The 20,146-nt window shown below is 48.3% G+C and overlaps 1 protein-coding gene across 1 annotated transcript in view; it reads left to right on the top strand.

Moving 5' to 3' along the window:
• Positions 1 to 19,188, top strand: part of SMAD6 (SMAD family member 6) — a 90,394-nt gene extending 71,206 nt beyond the window's left edge. Inside the window, exon 4 of the mRNA XM_006831510.1 lies at positions 18,169 to 19,188. Within this exon, the coding sequence (XP_006831573.1) occupies positions 18,169 to 18,710 (542 nt within the window). The 3' untranslated portion in view covers positions 18,711 to 19,188. The remainder of the gene's footprint in view (positions 1 to 18,168) is intronic.
• Positions 19,189 to 20,146: the final 958 nt, after the last annotated feature.

Genomic DNA, 20,146 nt, shown 5'->3' with positions numbered 1-20,146 from the left:
GAAAAGCCTGGAAAACGATTTCCCAAATACCAGCCATTGAAAATCCTATGGGGTACCATTCTAGTCTGTCGCACAAGGGTCTATGTGAATTGGAAGTGACTTGTTGGTAACTGGTTTGGGTATTTTTGGTATTGTGTGTGTACAATGAAGTTCTGGTGTTGTGTTATAGGATTAGCACTAGACTTCAAAGTCAATTTGAACTGCAAGGTCGGCATTTCAAACCCATGAACTGTTCCTTGGAAACCCTATACAAGATTGCTATGAGTCGGAACCAGCCAAGTGGCACTTAACAACAAAAATGTGTACTTAATTTATCTTGGCTGTGTGTATGCTTTATATAAAAGCTTCAGTGCATAGACTGTGGGGAGTCAAAAGATAAGCATGTCCCTTCCTCTGCAAAGGGTTCAGTGTTGTATGAAGATATAGGCCAAAAAACCCAGACCCACTGCCATCAAATCAGCTCCAACTCATAGCGACCCATATAGGACAAAGTTATAGGACACAGTAGAACTGCCCCATAGGGTTTCCGAGACTGTAAGTTTTTACGAGAACAAACAGGCTCGTCGTTTACCCTTGGAGTGGCTGGTGGGTTTGAACCACTGACCTTATGTTGATCAGCCCAGTACTTAACCCACCACACCACTCTGGCTCCTGAAGATGGGGACAGGAGCACATTATTGATTTCATCAGCTCAGAAGCCAACATGTTATGTAATTATGTAATAGATAAAGCATGAGATTTCTAAGCTGTTTCCTAGACTATAATGTCCCGAGCGCTGGAGCATTTAGATGACTGCCTTTGAACACTGGGTAAGGGTGAGACACTGTGGGGTGTGCTTGGGGCCAGTGGAGGAAAGAGGACGGTATCTAAAAGGACACTTGGTGGCAACTTCTGACAAGCGTTTGTCCTCCTGTATGATGAGATGTGTTCTTGCTGTCATTTTTGTTTTCATGGTATTATGGCTTCATTTCAACATTGATCCTTTGCCTGCACACTGGCATCAGCCATTAGCTGTACTACTGATACAAATTGCCCATTTTAAATTGTAACTCGAAGGAAAGATACTTACCACACTTTTAGGAACTGAAGACACGGCTTAGCCTTAGGATTCACCACTGATCTTAGGAGGAAAGCTGATTTCCCATGGCATTTCATGGCCATAAGTCTGCTGTATTCACACCGGGTCCTGTCACCTTGTTCTCTTGATCCCCAAATTTCTTGGGGTGCTTATCTGTATGAAGGCCTTCTCAGATACAATCCAGATAAAGTGGAGCTTACACTTCCATGACTTTCTCACCACCTCTGACACACCAGAAGGATTGTACTACCCCTTACAGAGTTTCAACTCAAACCTCCCTGTCCCTCTGCTGACCCAGTGAGGACAAAGCTAGCAGAGGAAGTTAATGTAGACAGCACTCTGTCCTGCCCAGCCGCAGGATTGTTTCTAAGCTTTGTTTTAGTCTTGATCTCACCTCTGGCTAGTGGGAATTACCAGAGGCAAAGATTCACCCCACACCCTACATGTGCGGCAGCCCTATATGGTCGGCTATGGTAGCCCATTTCACAGATGATAAAATTGAGGCAGTATTGTGGCTTTCTGATGATAGTGCACGTAGACTGGGCTGGCTCTGAGGAATAGAGTTGGAAAAAGGAGTTTGTGGTGTTTAGTCTTTTCTGCTGTGATTTGTAACTCTAGATTGAGTCATCTTTTCTTGGAACTGGGACCACAATATAGGACTGGGATGTTGTGAGATGCTTCACACAACTGAAAAGGGCCTGGATGGTGAGTTTCCCCCACCAAGAGGAGGAAGGGGTTAGGTGGCCAGAAATGCCACCTGTGCCTCTCAGATTAATTAGTAATTGAGAGCTGGCCCCCTGCCAGGCAAGTCTGGAGCAACACTGAGCAAAGAGTGGTCAGCTACGGTGGGGGAGGGTAAGGTTTGACTTTGTCTATGGCTAACTGGGAAATTCACAATGGCCGTGATTTTCAGACTGCATTACTGGGTTTCTTCCTAAGTGCTCTGACTCACATGTGAGCCCACAAGTGCAGATTCTGATGGTCTGCAGGGCCATTTGTACCCAGGAGAACGGGAGGTCAGGGCTCAGTGTGGTAGGTACCAGCCTCCCTGGTGGAGGGACTGTGCTGATCCCCTTATGGAGTAAGGAAAGGGCTAGACGTTGGCCACCCAGAGGGCACATACTAAAAGGGAGGAATAGAAGGAAAAATGACTGTGGAGTCAGGCAGCCATGGGTTTGAATTCTAACCTCTGACTGTGACCTTGGGCAGGGGGCTTAACCTCTCTGAGCCTCTGTTTCCTCATCTGTAGACTTGTACCTGCCTCCTATGATTGTTCTCAAGTTTAAATGAGATGCGGCGTAAGGACAATCAGTGTTCAGTAGTGGTTGGATTCCCATGGGACAGTTGGAGATGAGGTCTGAGGAATAACCTTAGACAAAGCATGGCTGTTCAGTGCTCTCATCAGTGGGCTCCACCTCATAGTGACCCTGGGTACAACAGAACGAAGCCCTGCTCAGTCCTGCACTATCCTTGCCATTGTTATCTTTGAACCTGTAGTTGCTGCCATCATGCCAGCCCATCTGCTTAGAAAGGGGTCAGCCTTTTCTTTACCAAGCATGATGTCCTTTTTCAGGGACTGACCCCTCCTGACAACATGTCTAAAATATGAGACATGAAGCCTCACCAGCCTTGCTTCTAAGGAACATTCTGCCTGTAATTCTTTCAAGGCAGATTTTTTTGTTCCTATGCTGCTCCTTGGAAACTCTATACAGGGTCGCTATGGGTCGGAATCGACTTGAGGGCACTTAATAACAACAACAACAACAACAACATGGCAGTCCATGGTATTTTCAGTATTCATCAACACCATATTTTAAATGCTTGGTATTCCTACTTCATTGTCCAACATGTGTGTGTGTGTGTGTATATATATATATATATGTATATATATAGCTACTAAAGATAACCATGGCTTGGGTCAGGCATACCTTAGATCTCAAACTGTTATCTTTAATCTTTAACATTTTAAAGGAAGTCTTTTGTAGCAGATTTACCTCATTTGATTACTTGACTGTAGCTACCATGAGTGTTGCTGGTAGATTCAAACAAAATGAAGTCTTTGACAACTTCAGTCTTTTCTCGGTTTATCATGCTGTTATTTATTGATAACTCTAAGCAGCATCATTGAGTCCTAGTGTGGTGCTGTGGACTAATGTGCTGGACTGCAGGCTTGGTTTGGACTGCCAGGTCAGCGGTTAAAGCTCACCAGCTGCTCCTGGGAAACCCTCTGCAGAGTTGCTGTGAATCAATTTTAGTCACTAAGAACTGACTCAATGGCACTTAAACAACAGCATGCAGCCTCATTAAGTCTGCTACATTTGCTGGGTCTGTGCGTGTAGGATAGGCACACAATTCACCTACCTCCCCCAAGACCTAGAAGACTTTGGGGCACTGCTTTCAGTTGCTGTATGTGGCTTCATGCAAGCATCTCATGGAGGGTTTCGCCCTGATATCTCCGTAAGTGTCTTTGTCGTTTTTAGAAGAAATCAGGGATTATGAACTAGATCATGGAAAACAAGGCAGATGCCCCTCCTAACCCACTGCCATTAAGTTAGTTCCAACTCATAGCGACGCTGTAGGATAGAGTACTACTCCTTAGGATCTCAGAATTTGCAGATATTTACGGAAGCAGCCAGCCTCATCTCCGTCCCACAGAGCGCCTAGTGAGTTTGAACCACCAACCTGCAGCCCAGTGCTGAACCCATGGTGCCACCAGGGCTTCTAGATGAAAAGTTAGAGAAGACCCAATAGAAACACAGTTGGCCGTTGTGGATATTGCTCTTAGGTCCTTGCTGCTTTAACCAGATGTGGGCTAAGGAAGGATTCTGAGAAATAAGGAGACTCTTCCCGAGGTGATGTGTGCTTGGCAGGACACATTGGCAGTGCAAGGCCTTCTTTAGAAGACATGGATGAGCCAAGTCCTGCTTCACCTGTTTACCACGGGCCTCGGGACAGTGACTAGACCGCAATAAAGTATCTATTCCATAACTTTCAGTGGGGTCACTTATGAATGGACTTGGAAAACTAGAAACCTTGCTTGGTTAGAAACAGCACCCTCCCTACCCCTGCACCCCAGCCCCACCACCATTCTTGGCTGGCATGGGCTACATGCATTGGAACTGTGGAAGTTTGGGCTCCTTTTGACTTGAAAGTCAGTCTTGAACTTGTAGTTGCGGCCTGGGGCCAGGACCTCGGTGGTGCTACATCCACTTACTGGCTTGGTGGACTGGACCAGGTGGGTAGCTCCTTCCTTTCTGGGAGCCTCTTTCCCCTAGATCAAACAAGCCCTCTGTTCTCTGGCATCGTACCGACTCGGGCATGGACGGCGCTGTGGCTGAGGCAGATTTTTGCCACGTGTGCTCAGCGGCACAGCCACTGGCAGTAGACTGTGTCCCTGTGGCAGAGCAGGGAGCTTCTGCCAAGCTGGTGGGCCATTTTGCAACATTTTCGTAGTGACCCTTTAAGTTGCATGTTGCTGCATCCTCTACAGCAAATGCTGGTATTTAATTGTATGTGAATGATCCTTCCAGTCAACTTGAGCTTTTTGGCTTGTTATAAAGCATCCCTGTTTGCTCCAGAATTGAGCAAGAATGATTCCGGCAACCCTCAGTTAAAGAACATCCACTGTGTGTGACTCCATGTTTCACTAGAAGGCATGGGTTATGTATATCTTGGTGTTACAAAAGGATATTTTAAAGGAAAGGACTTAATGCAAGAATTATTTTTAAATGGAATGCCCACACCTCTGGTACTTTAATTTGGGGTGTTAATCTAAAACTGCATCTTTTGTGTAAATCAAGACAGGTGTATTTGACTTGCTAAAGTCACATGATACACTCGCCGACTGGTAACAACAGGGTGGTGTTAGAGAACTTTGTAACTGAGTAAACCAGCCCCCTATTCCTGGTGCTTACCCCATTCTTTGGCTCTTGCATTCAAAACCATGTTCCCCGTTCCCTTCATAGACCAAGCAAGTTGGAGAAACCAAAGCTGCTCCTATTGTCAGACAAGATGACTTTAGACTTGAGGTGATGATTCTGAACCACTGAAACCAGGCTTACACATAGGGAGCTCTCGTTTGTGACCCACTGACTGAACTGCCTCATGAGGATTGCAAGTAGGGATTGTGTGCCGCCGCCGCCCCCCCCCCCACCAAAGTATCTCCTGGCCTCTGAACACCAGTGGTATCATCTGTTCAATGCGGCCAATATTGCTTGCTACTGTACCTTTTCCAAACCAGGGGAAGACCAGCTACTTTCTCAAATCATCATTTCAACTCTCAAATGTAAGATCTCACTTAGCACCCCACTGCTGAGATCAGTCCCCAGTCCCCAGGTAGAAGTGGGCAGAGATGAGGCCAGTCTGGTTCCAGGTGAGTGGGGTGGAGACAGGTGCTCCCCATGACAATATTAGCTAGAGACAACAAGGAGCTGTGTCAGAGACCTAGGAATGGGTCTTGACAGCTAAGCAAGATTCTGATAAACACTGAGGGATGGAGGGGAAACGGATTAACTGAGGGTGTGTTGCTGTTGTTCAGTACTTCACTAAAACCCCTATACCCCTTAGAGTTAGGCCGGACAATACCATTGCAGGTCAAATGAGAACAACACAGACAAGGGTACACACAGTGGGGTTCAAGATACAGGGATTAGAGGTGACCTGCTAAGGAATCCCATTGGCACAGTGTGTTAAGCGTTGGGCTGCCGACCACAGGTCTGTGGTTCAAACCCACCAGCTGCTCTGAGGGAGAAAGATGAGTCTGGCCGTTCCTGTAAAGATTTACAGCCTCGGGAACCTTAAGGAGTAGCTCTCCTCTGCGTTACAGGGTCCCGGTGAGTCGGAATTGACTCAGTAACTATGGGTTTGGGTTTTAGACTGTAGGTAGGAGTCCCTGGGGGGTGCAAATGATTAAGCACATACCTGAGATGTCTCAGAAGGCCTGGAGATGTGCTTCAGAAACTGTGGAGCACAGTTCTACTCTGCAAAATGGGGTCACTGAAGTCAGAGCCAGTTTGACAGCAACTAGTTAGGGGTTTTGGTGTTTTGTTTAGTGTGTGTGTTGGGGGGGCTTGTGTAGGTGTCCACTTGGTTATTCCCTAGAATGTTTAATCATTAGCATGAATCCCAACTGCTGAGAGCAGTAACAGACTTGATTTTAGTTTTATGTTACTTTATATTGGTCCAAATAGAAGTCTGAGGCAGGAGGTTTGCAGATAAACTCATTATATTTGAGAAGTAAAACAAAACTGGAGATAATCCAGAATTTTTCCCGCCCCGGGAGCCTTCTGGTTAGAGAATGTGCAGTGGGTTTCCATGAAGCACACCTCTATCTACCTGCCCCAGACCAGCATGCCTGTACCTCTGAACCCCCAAAGGGGCTGAGTCTCTTCTCTGGGTTTCGATCCCCAGTGGCCTCAGGGCCTGGTTGGACTTCAGCCTGAGATGAACAAGAACAGAAGCCTTGACGACCAGGCAGTGGGTGGGCATGGGGGGCTGATTTGTGTGTAAATTCAGGAAGTCACCCATTGGCAGGAGGATTTGGGGACCCCTTCACATCTCCCAGTTGCAGCGTCTTAACTGGGCACTGAAGTGTACCAGCTTCTTCAGCGTGCACATGCTAGACCTTCTCCAGGAGCAGTATAAAATGTTTCCCCACTGCAGGTGGTCTCTGGGCAGGAAAACAAACATACTCAAGAGTCCGACTTTGTGATAAAACAAAGAGGACTTGGAATGGGAGCAAAGTTCAGCCTTTTGCAGCAGAAACTGGTTCCTTCAGAATGTGGGCTGACTTATAAACTGCTTCACACTGCCCACACTGACACAATGAACCAGAATTCCCCCACCTGGAGTTGTCTCCCCCCCCCTCCCCCCAAGGGTCTGGGTAGGTTCCCAGCTTACTTCCTGTGGGTTTGCTTAAATTATTGGGAGCCCTGGTCTCTGAGTCAGGCTGGCCACACCAGCCTTTCTGGTGTGTGGAGTCTATCGATCATGATCACTGCTTTGATGGAGGAGATTAATCTGACGCCAGCCTCAGTGTGGCTCTCAGAAGTCCAGGCTGCCTGTAGAGAGTGTCCTTCAAAAGGCAGCCTCTACCACCAAGCGAGCACCTAGGCCTGGGGAGAAGAGCTGCTGCTCCCCAGGCCCAGGGAGCCTAGAACAGTTTTGCCTGGCTGGAGACCTTGACTTACAGGGTAGTGGGGCTTCCGGGACCGAGGTGGGAGTCCTGCAGGTGGAGATATGATGGAAAAAGTAGGGCCTGGGGTCTCCTCCAGTGATGGGTCCCCCTGCCCACTGGAGGGAGTGGTAGGGCCTAATAGCTTGAGGGGAGGCTGGGAGGAGTGTGTGAGAAAGAGAGCAACTTGAACAGGCCTGCCTATTAGGGGCCGAGGAAGGCTTGTTTCATGTCAGGGTTACAGGGCGGATTCCTCTTCTGAAGCTGCTTGAGTACCACACAATATAAAAGATGGAAACCTTACCCATCACAGCCCAGCCAGGCTGTCACTTCATTCCACTGGCAATAGGGACCTGACCAGGCAGGCAGGGGTCAGAGCCCCAAGGCTGAAAGAAAGGGCGGAGCAAGCTTCTCCTGAGAAAAGGGCATTTACTCATTAGACCCCTCCTGACCTGGGTGACTCTGAGGACCATTCAAAAGACCAGAGGAGGAGTCCAACAGAGAGAGGAAGAGCCAGGTCAGCACACTGCCCTGTGCTGTCCTCTAAAGTAGGAGGGCTCGCCTCCTGAACTTAGGGATTTCAAAAGGGGTAACAGACTAAGAGCATAGAGCACCCTCCAGGACTAGCAGCTCCTTCTTAAGATGAGTGTTCACATCTAGAAAGCCCTTGTGTTTGTGCTTTAGAGTGGTGGAATATTTGAGTGTGCAGGAGAAACTACACTTAAAACCAAAGAAGTCTATGTGTTTACAGAACTGCCTAGGGGGTCACAGACAGCTGTTGGAAGACATGTTATTTGGAAAAACCCGCTGCCTTCCTGGGAAAGTAAGCGGTATGTGGCAGGACAGCACCAGCATTTCCACGTTTGAGGGCCCCTTTTAACTGCCAGTCTTGCATCAAGCCCCCCACCTCACCCTCATGAGAGTTTGGAGGGAGCACAATATCACTTTCCCTGTAATCCCTTCTGGATTTGCAGCCTCAAAGGGCCTCCCCATCACCCCCAACCTAGAGAGACTTGAGTTCAAATCCCATTTCTGCCACTTTCTGGAGGATGACTTTGGAGGTATTACCTGCCTTCTGGAGGTGGGCCCTGCCTTCGGGTATCAGCTCCCTCACCTTAATATGAAAATGACTAAGAAGATTAGCTGGATGTCAAGGGAATGCATTTAAAGTGTTTCATACCTTGTCTGGCATTTGGTCAATGTGGGCCGGTTTTTCTTCATAGTATCTCCTCTTGATCCACAACTCCATGGGGACATGCTGTCATCAAGGATGAATGCCATATGAAAGATACAGGAATAGTCAATCTATTAAGTAATTTATGCAGATTATAGATCTAGATAAGACTACTTAGTAATAATAGTAATGGGTGGCACAAGTGATTGATGGACTCTTCAGTTAAGTACTAACTGAAGGTTGGTGGCTCAAACCCCCCCACACACACACACACCCACAGGTGCCTTGGAAGTAAGACCTGGAGAACTGTTGTCAAAAGGTCACAGCCTTGAAAACCCTATGGAGCATCTCTATTCTGCACACGTGACGTTGCTATGAGTTGTGACAGACTGTTGTTGTTAAGAGCATTCAAGTCGGTTCTGACTCATAGTAACCCTGTATAGGGTTGCTGTGGAGTAACTGGTGAGGGTTCAAACCGACCTTGCAGTTGAGTACTTAGCCTACAGCGCCACACCAGGACTAGATAGCAACTGACAACAGCAACAATACTAGCTGCCGTTTATGGGATGCTTATTTTGAGTCAGCATTATTTGACACACTGTAAATTAATTCCAACAGCCTTATGAAGTAACCACTGAATGCATCCTCATTTTACAAATGAGAAAACCTAGTCCCAGAGAGGTAGATTCCCTTCCCCAAGATCTCACAGCTGCTAAATGGCAGAGCTGGTACTCACACCTGGGAAGCTTTGTTCTCCAGAGCCTGTGCCTTATCCTGACTCTGTGCAGGGTTTTCATGGGACCTGATTGGAATCATTTCCAACGTGACCTTTTGGGGCCTTAGTTTTTGCATCTATAAAATCGTGAATTTAGGCCACAGGGACTGAATGTTTCTTGGCCTCTTTGCTCCTGTCTTGCTGTCATTCTCCCTGTGTGTTCCCTCCACATTCCCTTTCTTGAAGGTAAAACACCCCACGGAGCAAGCAGCTGAGCAGTTGTCTTGGAGGGTGGTGCTGAGCGTAGTCCCTGTCCCTGGGCTCAGCCGCTGAAAAGCCCCTGAGGTCGGCCTTGGGCAGACTGCTGTGGTGGTGGCCGACCTCCCGTGATGTAATGACCGATTAGGAACTTCCTCTTGGAAGCCCAGCTTCCTCCTGGAGCCAAAGGTGCTGGAGTTGAGGTGGGGGTGGGGAGGGGCGGGTGGGCAAGAATCAGAGGAAACTCCTGTCAGCTGAGCCCTTTAGCTTTTGGAATGAGTTCAGCAGAGAGGCTTGCTCTAAGCTGTTGACCATTAACATGGCCCTGTGCACATTCCTTCTCTGCTTTTACTGCTGGAGCCCAGCGGATAAGGGACTGGCCTTCCCCTCCCTTAACAAAGGGGGAAGAAAGCACCTCTAATTAATGCTGCATCTCTGGGCTTGCTGTAAAACCTGAAGCCATTTCTGTTGCTTAAAACGACAAAGAACCACAAAGGAAGGTTAAGTGGAAACTCCCCCCCCCCCCAACTTTGATAACAAAAACTACTTATCTAATGGGCAAACAAGGCTTTTAAAGGGGTGTTAGGTTAACTAGATGCAGGGCCACGTAATTACTCCCAGGCCTGGGAGCCGCAGATGAAAAAGCTGCTGGTTGGATGGGAACTTGAAGCCACAGGCATGACATGGGACAAGAAAGAAAAGTTTTCCTGTAGGCCAGGAGGTCCCAGGGACAACCCTGGGAAAAGGTGATCCCGGCTTTGCCACCAACTTGCTGGGTGACCCTGGACAAGTCATTTAACTTCTCTGGTCGTCTGAAGCTCTTTCCCCAGCTCACAGCTGAGCAAGCCCAGGATCTGACTTGAAGCTCTGTTGGCCCTTTCCATCCAGTCTGGGCTAAGAGTGGGAGGGAACGTTACGATGGCCCAAGTGGGTATGAAGTAACAGCCAGGGGATCTAGCACGGACTTCTTTGGAATGCTCTAAGCCTTGAGTCTAGCTCTCTTGAGTCTGAGAGAGAGACGTTTCTGGTTCCTCTCAGGGATGGCAGATTCCAGGGCACTTTGGTCAGAGAAAGGGAGAGCCCCAGGAAAACAAGCCGAATGCCTGTGCTCAGGCTTTGGGAGTGCGCAGCCCACGGGGAACACACGCAGGAACGCTCCTGCCTTTTGTTTTGACAAAAAACTGCTGATTCAAAGAAGCTTTAAGGGACCTCTGGTCCCCGTTTCCCCTAAACTGCAGTCAGCCCCTTAGTGCCCAACACCCCAGAAAATTATACGTTGAGTTCCCAGCATCCCTCACTGGGTAGAGAGGCCAAGAGGAAGGAATTCTGATCCTTGGTCAGGACCGACTCCGGGCATGGGGAGAGGGCCTATTGTTGGGGCCAAGTTTCCTCCTGTAGCTATGATGGTCGCACTGCCCTCTGGTGGCAGGAATGTGGGCGCCGCCAAGCAGCTGCGACACCCCTGCCAGGCCTAGATCCTATTGGGGGCTAACTTGGAGCCTGACTGAGGCCACTCTAGAGCCCTTAACAAAGCAGCTCCTTCCCACTTTCTTTAAAAAGAAAAAAATTTCAAGGTATAAAACACACAAGGTGATTTTAAACAGGTTGTGAAATAATTCCACTATCGTTTAATTCCATTTTCCATGAACTTTTTTGAAGCCCTTATACCGTGATGTGTTTATGTGTATCACTAGTTACCATCAAGTTAATTCCAGCTGATAGCAACCCCATGTGTATCAGAGGAGAACTGTGCTCCATAAGGATTTTCAGGAGCTGATTTTTTTGGAAGCACATCACCAAGCTTTTCTTCCAATACACCTCAGGGTAGATTCAAGCCTCAACCTTTCATTTCACAACTGCACAACAAAGCAACTGTCCTTGAGTCCATCCCTACTCACAGCAAGTGTAAACACGACAGGTTCTGTGTGGCATCTTCACAATTGTTATCTTTTAGCTCATTGCTGCTGCACTGGGTCAGTCCATCTTGTTGAGGGTCTTCCTCTTTTTCACTGGCCTTCCACCTTACCAAGCATGATGTCCTTCTCCAGGGAATGGTCCCTCCTGACAACATGCCCAAAGTATGAGAGATGAGGCTTGCTTCTGAGGAGCGTTCTGTTTGTTCTTCTGGCGGTTCATGATACTTTCAATTATTTTTCACCAACGCCATATCTCGAATGCATCGATTCTTCTCCAGTCTAACTTTTATTCATTGTCTAACTTTCACCTGCATATGAAGTGATCCAAAGATACCCTGGCTTCGATAAGGTGCACCTAAGTCCTCAAATTGACTTAGCAAATTGAGTTCCCAGCAAAGGTACACCTTTGCTCTTTAACACTTCAAAGAAATTTGTGAAGCAGATTTGCCTACTGCAATACATTGTTTGATATGAGTGTTGATTGTGAATTCAAGCAAAATGAAGTCTTTGACAACCTCAGTCTTTTTCTTCATTTACCATAATGTTCTTTACTGTTTATTGGTGCAGTTGTGAGGATTTTTGTTTTCTTTAAATAAATCTTTATGGGAGCAGAAAGTCTCATTTTATCGTACATAGTAGCTGCTGGGTTTGAACCACTGACCTTGTGGTTAACAGTCCAGTGCTGACACTACAGCACCCCTGCTCCCCAGACACTCTATGTGTACGCCTGAGTAGCTGTCATTCCAATCTAAATAGCAAACATTTCCATTATCTCCATTTCCTGCAACACCTCCCTTACACACATACACACATGCCCTACCACCACCCCCTTCATGGATATTCAGTGTTCTGGTTTCTGTGTCTGTAGATTAATATTTCCTATGCAGGAATTTCATATAAATGGAAACAAACAAGCATATCCATTTTGGGCTCTGGTTTTCTTTCACTCAGTACCATTTGAGATTCGTCCCTGTTGTTGTGTCTCTGCAGTTTGTCCCTTTTTCTTGGTGAGTAATATTTGTCTGTATAGGTACACTTTATGTTTTATTGAAGGACATCTGAGCTGTTTCTAGGTTTTGGTGGTTTGACTAATGCTGCTTGGGAGTATTCACCAAATACAGAAACTGAGAGCTGGGGAAGGGAATCATCTCATTTCTCAGATGGGAAGACTGAGGCCGGGCGTTAAAGATCGATGATCTACTCCATTGGACAGGAGGCACATCTCCCTATTCCCAGGCTAATGTTACCCTGCCAGACCTCCCCCAGACACAGTGCCAGCCTACATCACCTCTGTCCTCCTCCCCTCGGAGCCCTCCCCACAGGACCCAGAGTCTGGCTGGGAACTAGACCAGGCTCTGAGCAGGGGGTAGTGAGCAGCAGTTTCGGTCTGAGCATGGTCGTCTTTGATGTTGCTCACTCGGGTCTGACTCCCGGGTATTTATTTGCAATTAAGGAGCTGGTTCCTAATTAGGCTGATGGCTGTTGGAGATGGCAGGACCACAGCCTTGGAGCCAGAGGAGAAAAAGATCTGCAAGAGGCTGCCCCCTTGTACTCTGAGTGACAGCCCAGACAGAGGCAGGAGGGTGGGGGCAGAGGTAGCTCTGCAGCTGCGGGCCATGCACAGGAACCTGGGTGTGTGCTGTTTGCCCAGTGCTTGGGCTTCTCACTTGCTGTAGTGTCTGCTTGTATGGTACACATGGCATGAAATCCAAGTGTACCCGAGTGTGCGCAGCCGTGTGTGTATCTGAGCCCTACTCTGCCTCGCCTTTGGTCCAACCTTTCAGTTATTCATTTCTTCATCCTTTCATTCCCTCTTAACACCTCTTCTCACCTCGGGTACCAGGCTAGGAACTAAACTTTCAGGTTTGTAAAGTACTGTACAGTTTGCAGAGGGCAGTGTTAGCCAACAGCCTACTGAAACTTCCCATGTTGGTGGTTCTTTGAGCTGGGCTGTGACCACCCCCAACACCCCTAAAGAGCCCTGGCCAACTGTTGGAACCAACAAACAGATGTTGTTGTTGTTGTTAAGTGCCTTCGAGTCGGAGCCGACCCATAGCGACCCTGTACACGGTTTCCGAGGGTGTAAATCCTTACGGGAGTAGATAGCCTCATCTTTCTTCCGCGGAGTGGCTGGTAGCTCCTGTATATATGTGGGATTGTACAATATTTGTCCTTTTGTGACTGTCTTATTGTACTCAGCTGAATGGTTAATAGTGGCAGTCTGAGTTACGCGTTGTTCTACTAACTGCAAGGTTGGCAGTTCAAATCCAATAGCTGCTCTGTGGAAGAAAGATGAGACTGCCTGTGCCCATAAAGTCTCTGAAATCCAATGGGGCGGTTCTCCTCTGTCCTATAGGGTCACTGTGAGCTGGAAAAGGACTTGATGTCAGTGTGTTCATTCGGGAGTTGTCATGTTGAAGCATGTAGCATGACTGCATTTCTTTTTATGGCTAAGATGTAATTATTATATGTATGTACCAGATTTTGTGGCGTCCTGGTGTGGTACTGTGTGAGAAGCATTTGGATTGCTAACTGTAAGGTTAGCAGTTCAAACCCACTAGCTGCTCCTCAGAAACCTTATGAGTGGCTTTGAGTCGACACCAACTTGGTGACACTTAACAACCAGATTTTGTTTATCCATTTGTCTACCGATGAACGTTTGATTGCTTCTCCCTTTTGTGACGTGTGCTGCGGTGAGCATTGGTGTACAGGTTCTGGTTCTGTTCCTGATCTCCACACTGTTGGGTGTAGAGCTACTAGTGGGATCATCTTGAGTCAAATTGCTGGATCATCTGGTAATTCTGTGTTTAACTTTTTGAAGATGAGGAACCTCCAGCGTTCCACAGCGGCTGTCCCCTTCTTCATTCCCACCAGCAGTGTATGAGGGGGGGTTCTAATTTCTTTACATCCTTGCCAACACTTGTTGTTTTCCATTTTTCTGATCATAGCCATCCTAGTTGGTTAAACAAAAAAACAACAAAACACAAAAAACTACCACCACCAACAAAACTTTGTCATCTAAATGTATGAGGTTTTCAGTTTCTGGGTTGGGTCCTACCTCGTTTGTTGGCGTCAAATCCATTCTTTTTAATATAGATAGTAGATGATGTTGGGTTTTTTGGTAAATCTGCGCATGATAAATAAAGCAACGGTGATTCTGTTATGCCCACCACTGCCTTTAAAAAAAGACAACGCATTGGCTTGTGAAAGTCCACAAGATGATGTCACTGAGGGTCATGGTGAGGGGTGTGGGTGTGTTGTTGTTAAGTGCCATCGAGTCGATTCTGACCCACAGTGACCCCTGTATTGAGTTTCCATGGAGCAGCTGGTGAGCTTGAACCACCAACTTTGTGATTCAAACTGACTTTGCAGTCCAGCACATTAATCCCAGTGCCACACAAGGACTCCAGGGTGAGGGTGGGATGCAGAGACCACAGCATGGTTGGTGGGGCTTACCTGCCGCGTCTTCATTCTCAGACATGAGTGCTTATCCACTATTCTTCACAGCCCCAACTGCCGGGCAGGATTTGAATAGGGAAGAACGCAACCACCTGAGATGCATTTGACTTGCCCCTTTCCCTTCACGTGGGGTTGCCACGTGTTGGAATCAACTCAGTGGCTTTGAGTTTTTTTTTTTTTATGTTGTCTTGGTTGTTCCTTTCAGCATTTTCTGATTGTTCTTGTGTAGAAGCAGCCTTCTGGTAGAAAGGACGACTCCAGAAGAGTCTAGACGAGCTGGGGACGCTGGCTCTTAGCACAGGCACCTGCTCAGGCCACTGGAGGCAGCTGCAGTGAAGGCTGTAGGCGGCCCAGGAGGGGAGAGGTCAGCAAGGCTTCCCAGAGGCAGCCGTCTGTCTCTTGGAATTTCGAAGACTTGGCTAGGAGCCCAGGCCTGGCGAGGTGTTGCCCAGTCTGCTTAACCAAAGGGGGCCGCAGGGGATGGGGCCAGCTCCAGGCATTGTCCTTGAGCCAGACAGCTGGTGCAGGCAGGGCTCTAGAGCAGTCTTGGGGGATTCATTCCCAACTGTAGGCACTGTTTCAGTGAGGGGCACTAAAAAAGGCTGAGGACACAGGTCTTGATGAGGTAGGAACATTTGGCTTGACATGGAAAGGGAGGAGCTGAAGAGAGGACAGGTCTGGAATGAGAAAGTCTGTGGGAGCTGGGAAAGAGGGAATGGTCACCCTCTAAGTCCTGGTCCCTCCCTTACTGCTGCTTTCCTTTTACCGTCGGTGGGGGGGGGGTCCACCATGGGCAAAGCACCGTTCCGTGGGGCTGGGTGGTACACTCAACCTCATCTTTAACAGGAGAGCAAAGAAGATGGTAGAGAAAGTCCCCCCAGCTGATGGGTCAGCATCTCTAGGATGCAGACCGTGAATGTGGTTGTCGATAGGGAAACTAAGGCTTAGAGAAGAGAGGGACAGGAATTACTCAATGCCGGTTATAAGGAGGTGCTGGCCCAGCACTCACTAGTTGGGGGCTTCACAAGGTTGGTGGAAAAATGGAATTAAAAGAACCAGTTATGGTATCTCCCTGGGTCTCAGTTTCCTCATCTGCAAAAGAGGCCATGTTAGTTCTCACATGGATGTTGTAGAGAGGGTGCCTGGCTCACAGAAGGAGTCCAGTGATGTCTGTTGCCCACCCATCTCCCAGTACTCTCAGACATGGCTTCTTCCCCCTCCCCACTCCCATCATTAAAGTTCTCTTTGGTTGGTGAAGAATGGTGGGGCTGGAGCACTCTGGCCAGGCCGCCATGCTGCTGTCTTCCTGGAGTTCAGGACTTAGAGGTCATTGCCAGGAAACAGGTGGACTCAGGGTGGTTGGACTGTTGTTCCGGGCTGCCTACCTGCTGGACTGCCTGGTGCCCACAGCCTGGTCACCTGCTATGTGCTAGCGCTGTCTCTATGGCTGTGGCTACGAGCCAGTAAGTATGGGGCAAGGCTCTTCATCTCCCCTCCTGCCCCTCAACTGGAGTCTTGAGGGGCTTAGGTGACTTGGGGCCCTCCTTGGCTCTATGCATTCATTTTCTTGCTAGGACCCTGGCTAGGCCCTATCAGTCAACTCCTTGCAGGCTTCTGGGCAGCGCTGGGCTAAAGGCTGCCCTCACCCAGGCTCCCAAATGAAGTTGAAAGTTGGGGCTTTTTTTGGTTGGAGTTTGATCAGTTTCTCATGAAGAAAGAGCTTTGCTTTGTTCTCAGCTGACCTGGAGCTAAAGATCTCCTGTGTAGAGAGGTCCCTGGGCGAAGACCTGGGTGGGAGCAGGCTTGGCAAATCATGTCGCCTCATTGGTCCCCCGACTGACAAGCTGTCCACGTGTGTGGTGGGGAGGAGGCTGCCCTTCAGGAGAACCCTGGTTTGTGTTGGTGTCTTAAGTGTGGTTTTCAGAAAACTCCTCAGATAGGCAGGTGCCTCTAGTAGGAGTGGGAAGGGGTTACAGTCATCAGGGCCATCCTCTTCCTGAACTGTGAGGAAGCAGGCGCAGAATGGAGTAGCACACACTTTGGAGACCTGGCAAACTCCAGAGCCCCCTTAAAGAGCAAGTTTTTTTTCAGCTCTTAGAGATCCTCAGCTGTACACTCCCACTGAGGTAGCTGTAGTTCTGGTGAAAACCTTTATTTCCTGCCAAGAGAGTGAGCTCAGGGGGCACTGGGAGGCTCAGCGAAATGTTTAAAGTGGAGGCTGGGAGCAGTCGCAAGGCATTATGTATATATAACAAGGCCACCAAAGGAATCCCACAACTCTGTGCACTAGAAGGGACCCTGAGGGCCAGTCCTCCTCCCTGCTTCCTGTGCTTGAGTCACTGCCAAGGGGTGCTTTATCCCCCTTCTAGGTTAACCCCCAAGGAGCCCTGGTGGTACAATGGTGAAGAGCTCAGCTGCTAACTTAAAAGTGAGTGGTTCTACCTAGTAACTCCAGGTCTTCTCCCATAGAGACTGTAGCCTAGAAACCCATGTGGAGTCACTATGCGTTGACCCTCCTGTAATCAAATTAAAGCTTAGACTGGACTGGGTTCAAATCCTGTCTCTGTGTGAGTCTCATTCTCAAAGCACATTTGTGAGGGCTGAAAGCCCAGGTGTGGCACTGTAGGATTAGCACTGGACTGGTAGCTGCAAAGTCGGCAGTTCAGACCTACCAGCTGCTCTTGGAAACCCTCTACAGGGTCACGTCAGTCAGAATTGACTTGATGGCGAACATCAACAAGTGTTTATAAGAATATGTTGTTGTTGTTAAGTACTGTCAAGTCGGTTCCGACTCATAGTGACCCTCTTTAGGGTTTCCGAGGAGCAGCTGGTGGCTGGTGGTAGGTTTGAACCGCCGACCTTGAGGTTAGCAGCCCAGTGTTTATCCTATAGCCTCACACCTGGACTCCATAAGAATATTGAGGGGGCTTCAAAAAGTTTGTGGGAAAAAATTCCATTATCTGTCAATTCCATTTTTCCAGGAACTTTTTCTAGCCCCCTTGTACAGTGCATATGGCATTTGGTGTGTTGTTGGTGCTCAACATTGAGCCCTTCCTCTGAGTGTGTGTGAGGGTGTGTCTGTCTGTCTGCACCTGTCTCTCCTGCTGGCCTGTGACATTCTTGCGGCCAAGAGACATCCACAGTACCTAGTACACAGTAGGTGCCTTGTCGCACACACAGTAGGTTCACACCATGTGCTTTATCCTTTGTGTGAGATAGTGCGTGCGCATGACAGAGCGAGAAAAAGAGCTCTCTCATTGGTTAAGCTGTGTGAGGACAACCTGGCACACAGCAGGTGCTCACATGCCTGCTGAATGCTACAGACTCTACTTTCAGGTTGCAGTGCCCAGCTACCCACCCCGAGTAACGGCCCTGTGCCCTCTGCTTGTTCTGCAGACGCCAGTATGTCTCCGGATGCCACAAAGCTGAGCCACTGGTGCAGCGTGGCGTACTGGGAGCACCGGACACGGGTGGGCCGCCTCTACGCGGTGTACGACCAGGCTGTCAGCATCTTCTACGACCTACCTCAGGGCAGCGGCTTCTGCCTGGGCCAGCTCAACCTGGAGCAGCGCAGTGAGTCGGTACGGCGAACACGCAGCAAGATCGGCTTCGGCATCCTGCTCAGCAAGGAGCCCGATGGCGTGTGGACCTACAACCGCGGCGAGCACCCCATCTTCGTCAACTCCCCGACGCTGGACGCACCCGGCGGCCGCGCCCTTGTCGTGCGTAAGGTGCCACCTGGTTACTCCATCAAGGTGTTCGACTTCGAGCGCTCAGGCCTGCTCCAGCATGGGCCTGAGCCGGATGCTGCCGACGGCCCCTACGACCCCAACAGCGTCCGCATCAGCTTTGCCAAGGGCTGGGGGCCCTGCTACTCCCGGCAGTTCATCACCTCCTGTCCCTGCTGGCTGGAGATTCTCCTCAACAACAACAGATAGTGGTAGCTACAGAGTCACGGCCCTAAGCGAAGGGGCTGGTCTGGGAGGCTTCAGCCACCACTATCTGCTACAAAGAGGGGCCAGCACCCAGAGACGAATCCCCCCAAATATCATCTACCTAGATTTAATATAAAGTTTTATATATTATATGGAAATATATATTATACTTGTAATTATGGAGTCATTTTTACAATGTAATTATTTATGTATGGTGCAATGTGTGTATATGGACAAAACAAGAAGACGCACTTTGGCTTATAATTCTTTCAATACAGATATATTTTCTTTCTTTTCCTCCTTCCTCCTCTTCATTTTTATTGTGGTTTTTTTTGTTGTTGTTTTTAAAAAGAAAATGATACAGCAGAGCTAGGTTGGAAACCCTGGGTTTGGTGTATGGTTTTTGAAATATTAACACCCAGATAAAAAGCTAATACCAGTCACTCGTTGATAATAAAGTATTCGCATTATAGATTTTTTTTTTTTTTTTTTTTAAAGAACTCTCTTCTTTTTATAAAGACAGACCTGCAGGACTTTAGTGGATTTCTGACTTATCAGGTACCCTGAAACTTCAGTCTTTTACTGGGTAAGCAATGAGTTGAAAAGGGAAGAATGACATAGTTTATCCTTAAAGATGGAGAAACTTATATTGATCCTTCCTCCCCATGGCTGAGGTGTATCCATAGGGTGGGTACATGTACATGGACCATCCATCCTGGGCAAGTCCTCCACTCTGGTGAGGAGACACACGCCCATGCCCTTCATCTCTTCAGTTATGCAGAGAGCTAGAAGACAACACTTCCTCACCACTTTGGGGAGCTGGCCTGAGGGAGAAGAATAAACAGTGAGCTTTAGGACCAACTATGTCTAGAGCCTCCCTGGGCCCCCCAGGGTGGGTGGGGGGCTCCCCCTAGAATCTAGATAAGCTTCCTCTTTTCCCCTCCCTACCATCCCCGGGCAGGGAGTGAAGTGAAGGCACATGGTTTATTTCTACTTTACAAAAGGGAAAAGTTGAGGCCCTGAAACGTTAAATGACAAGTCTGGAAACCAAATCTGAGTTAGAAGTTGCATCTCACATTGCGGGGCCAGAACTGTGCCATTAGGTCAGAGTCTCAGAAAATTCTCAAGAAGAAAGACTTACTTGATAAATAAATGTGGGAAGACTACGTTGTGCATCTTCTTACGTAGAGATTTGCATTCACATATTAAATGCTCCAGGATGTCTTACTGCATAATTACCCTCAACTTAGCAGCTTGAAGCAACATGCATGTCTCACACGGTTTCTGAAGGTCAGGAGTCCGGAAGCAGTTAAGTGTTTTTATTCTTAGGGCCCACAGGAGGTTGCTGTCAAACTGGGACAGGGTTGAAATTTGTGAGGCTAAAGTGGGTCTGGGATCCTCTTCCACACCCACCCTTTCACATGAGTGTTGGCAGGAGG

The sequence above is a fragment of the Chrysochloris asiatica genome, unplaced genomic scaffold (assembly GCF_000296735.1).
Source record: "Chrysochloris asiatica unplaced genomic scaffold, ChrAsi1.0 scaffold00004, whole genome shotgun sequence".
In the NCBI taxonomy this organism is placed as follows: Eukaryota; Metazoa; Chordata; class Mammalia; order Afrosoricida; family Chrysochloridae; genus Chrysochloris; species Chrysochloris asiatica.
This window is presented reverse-complemented; position numbering and strand designations above follow the sequence as displayed.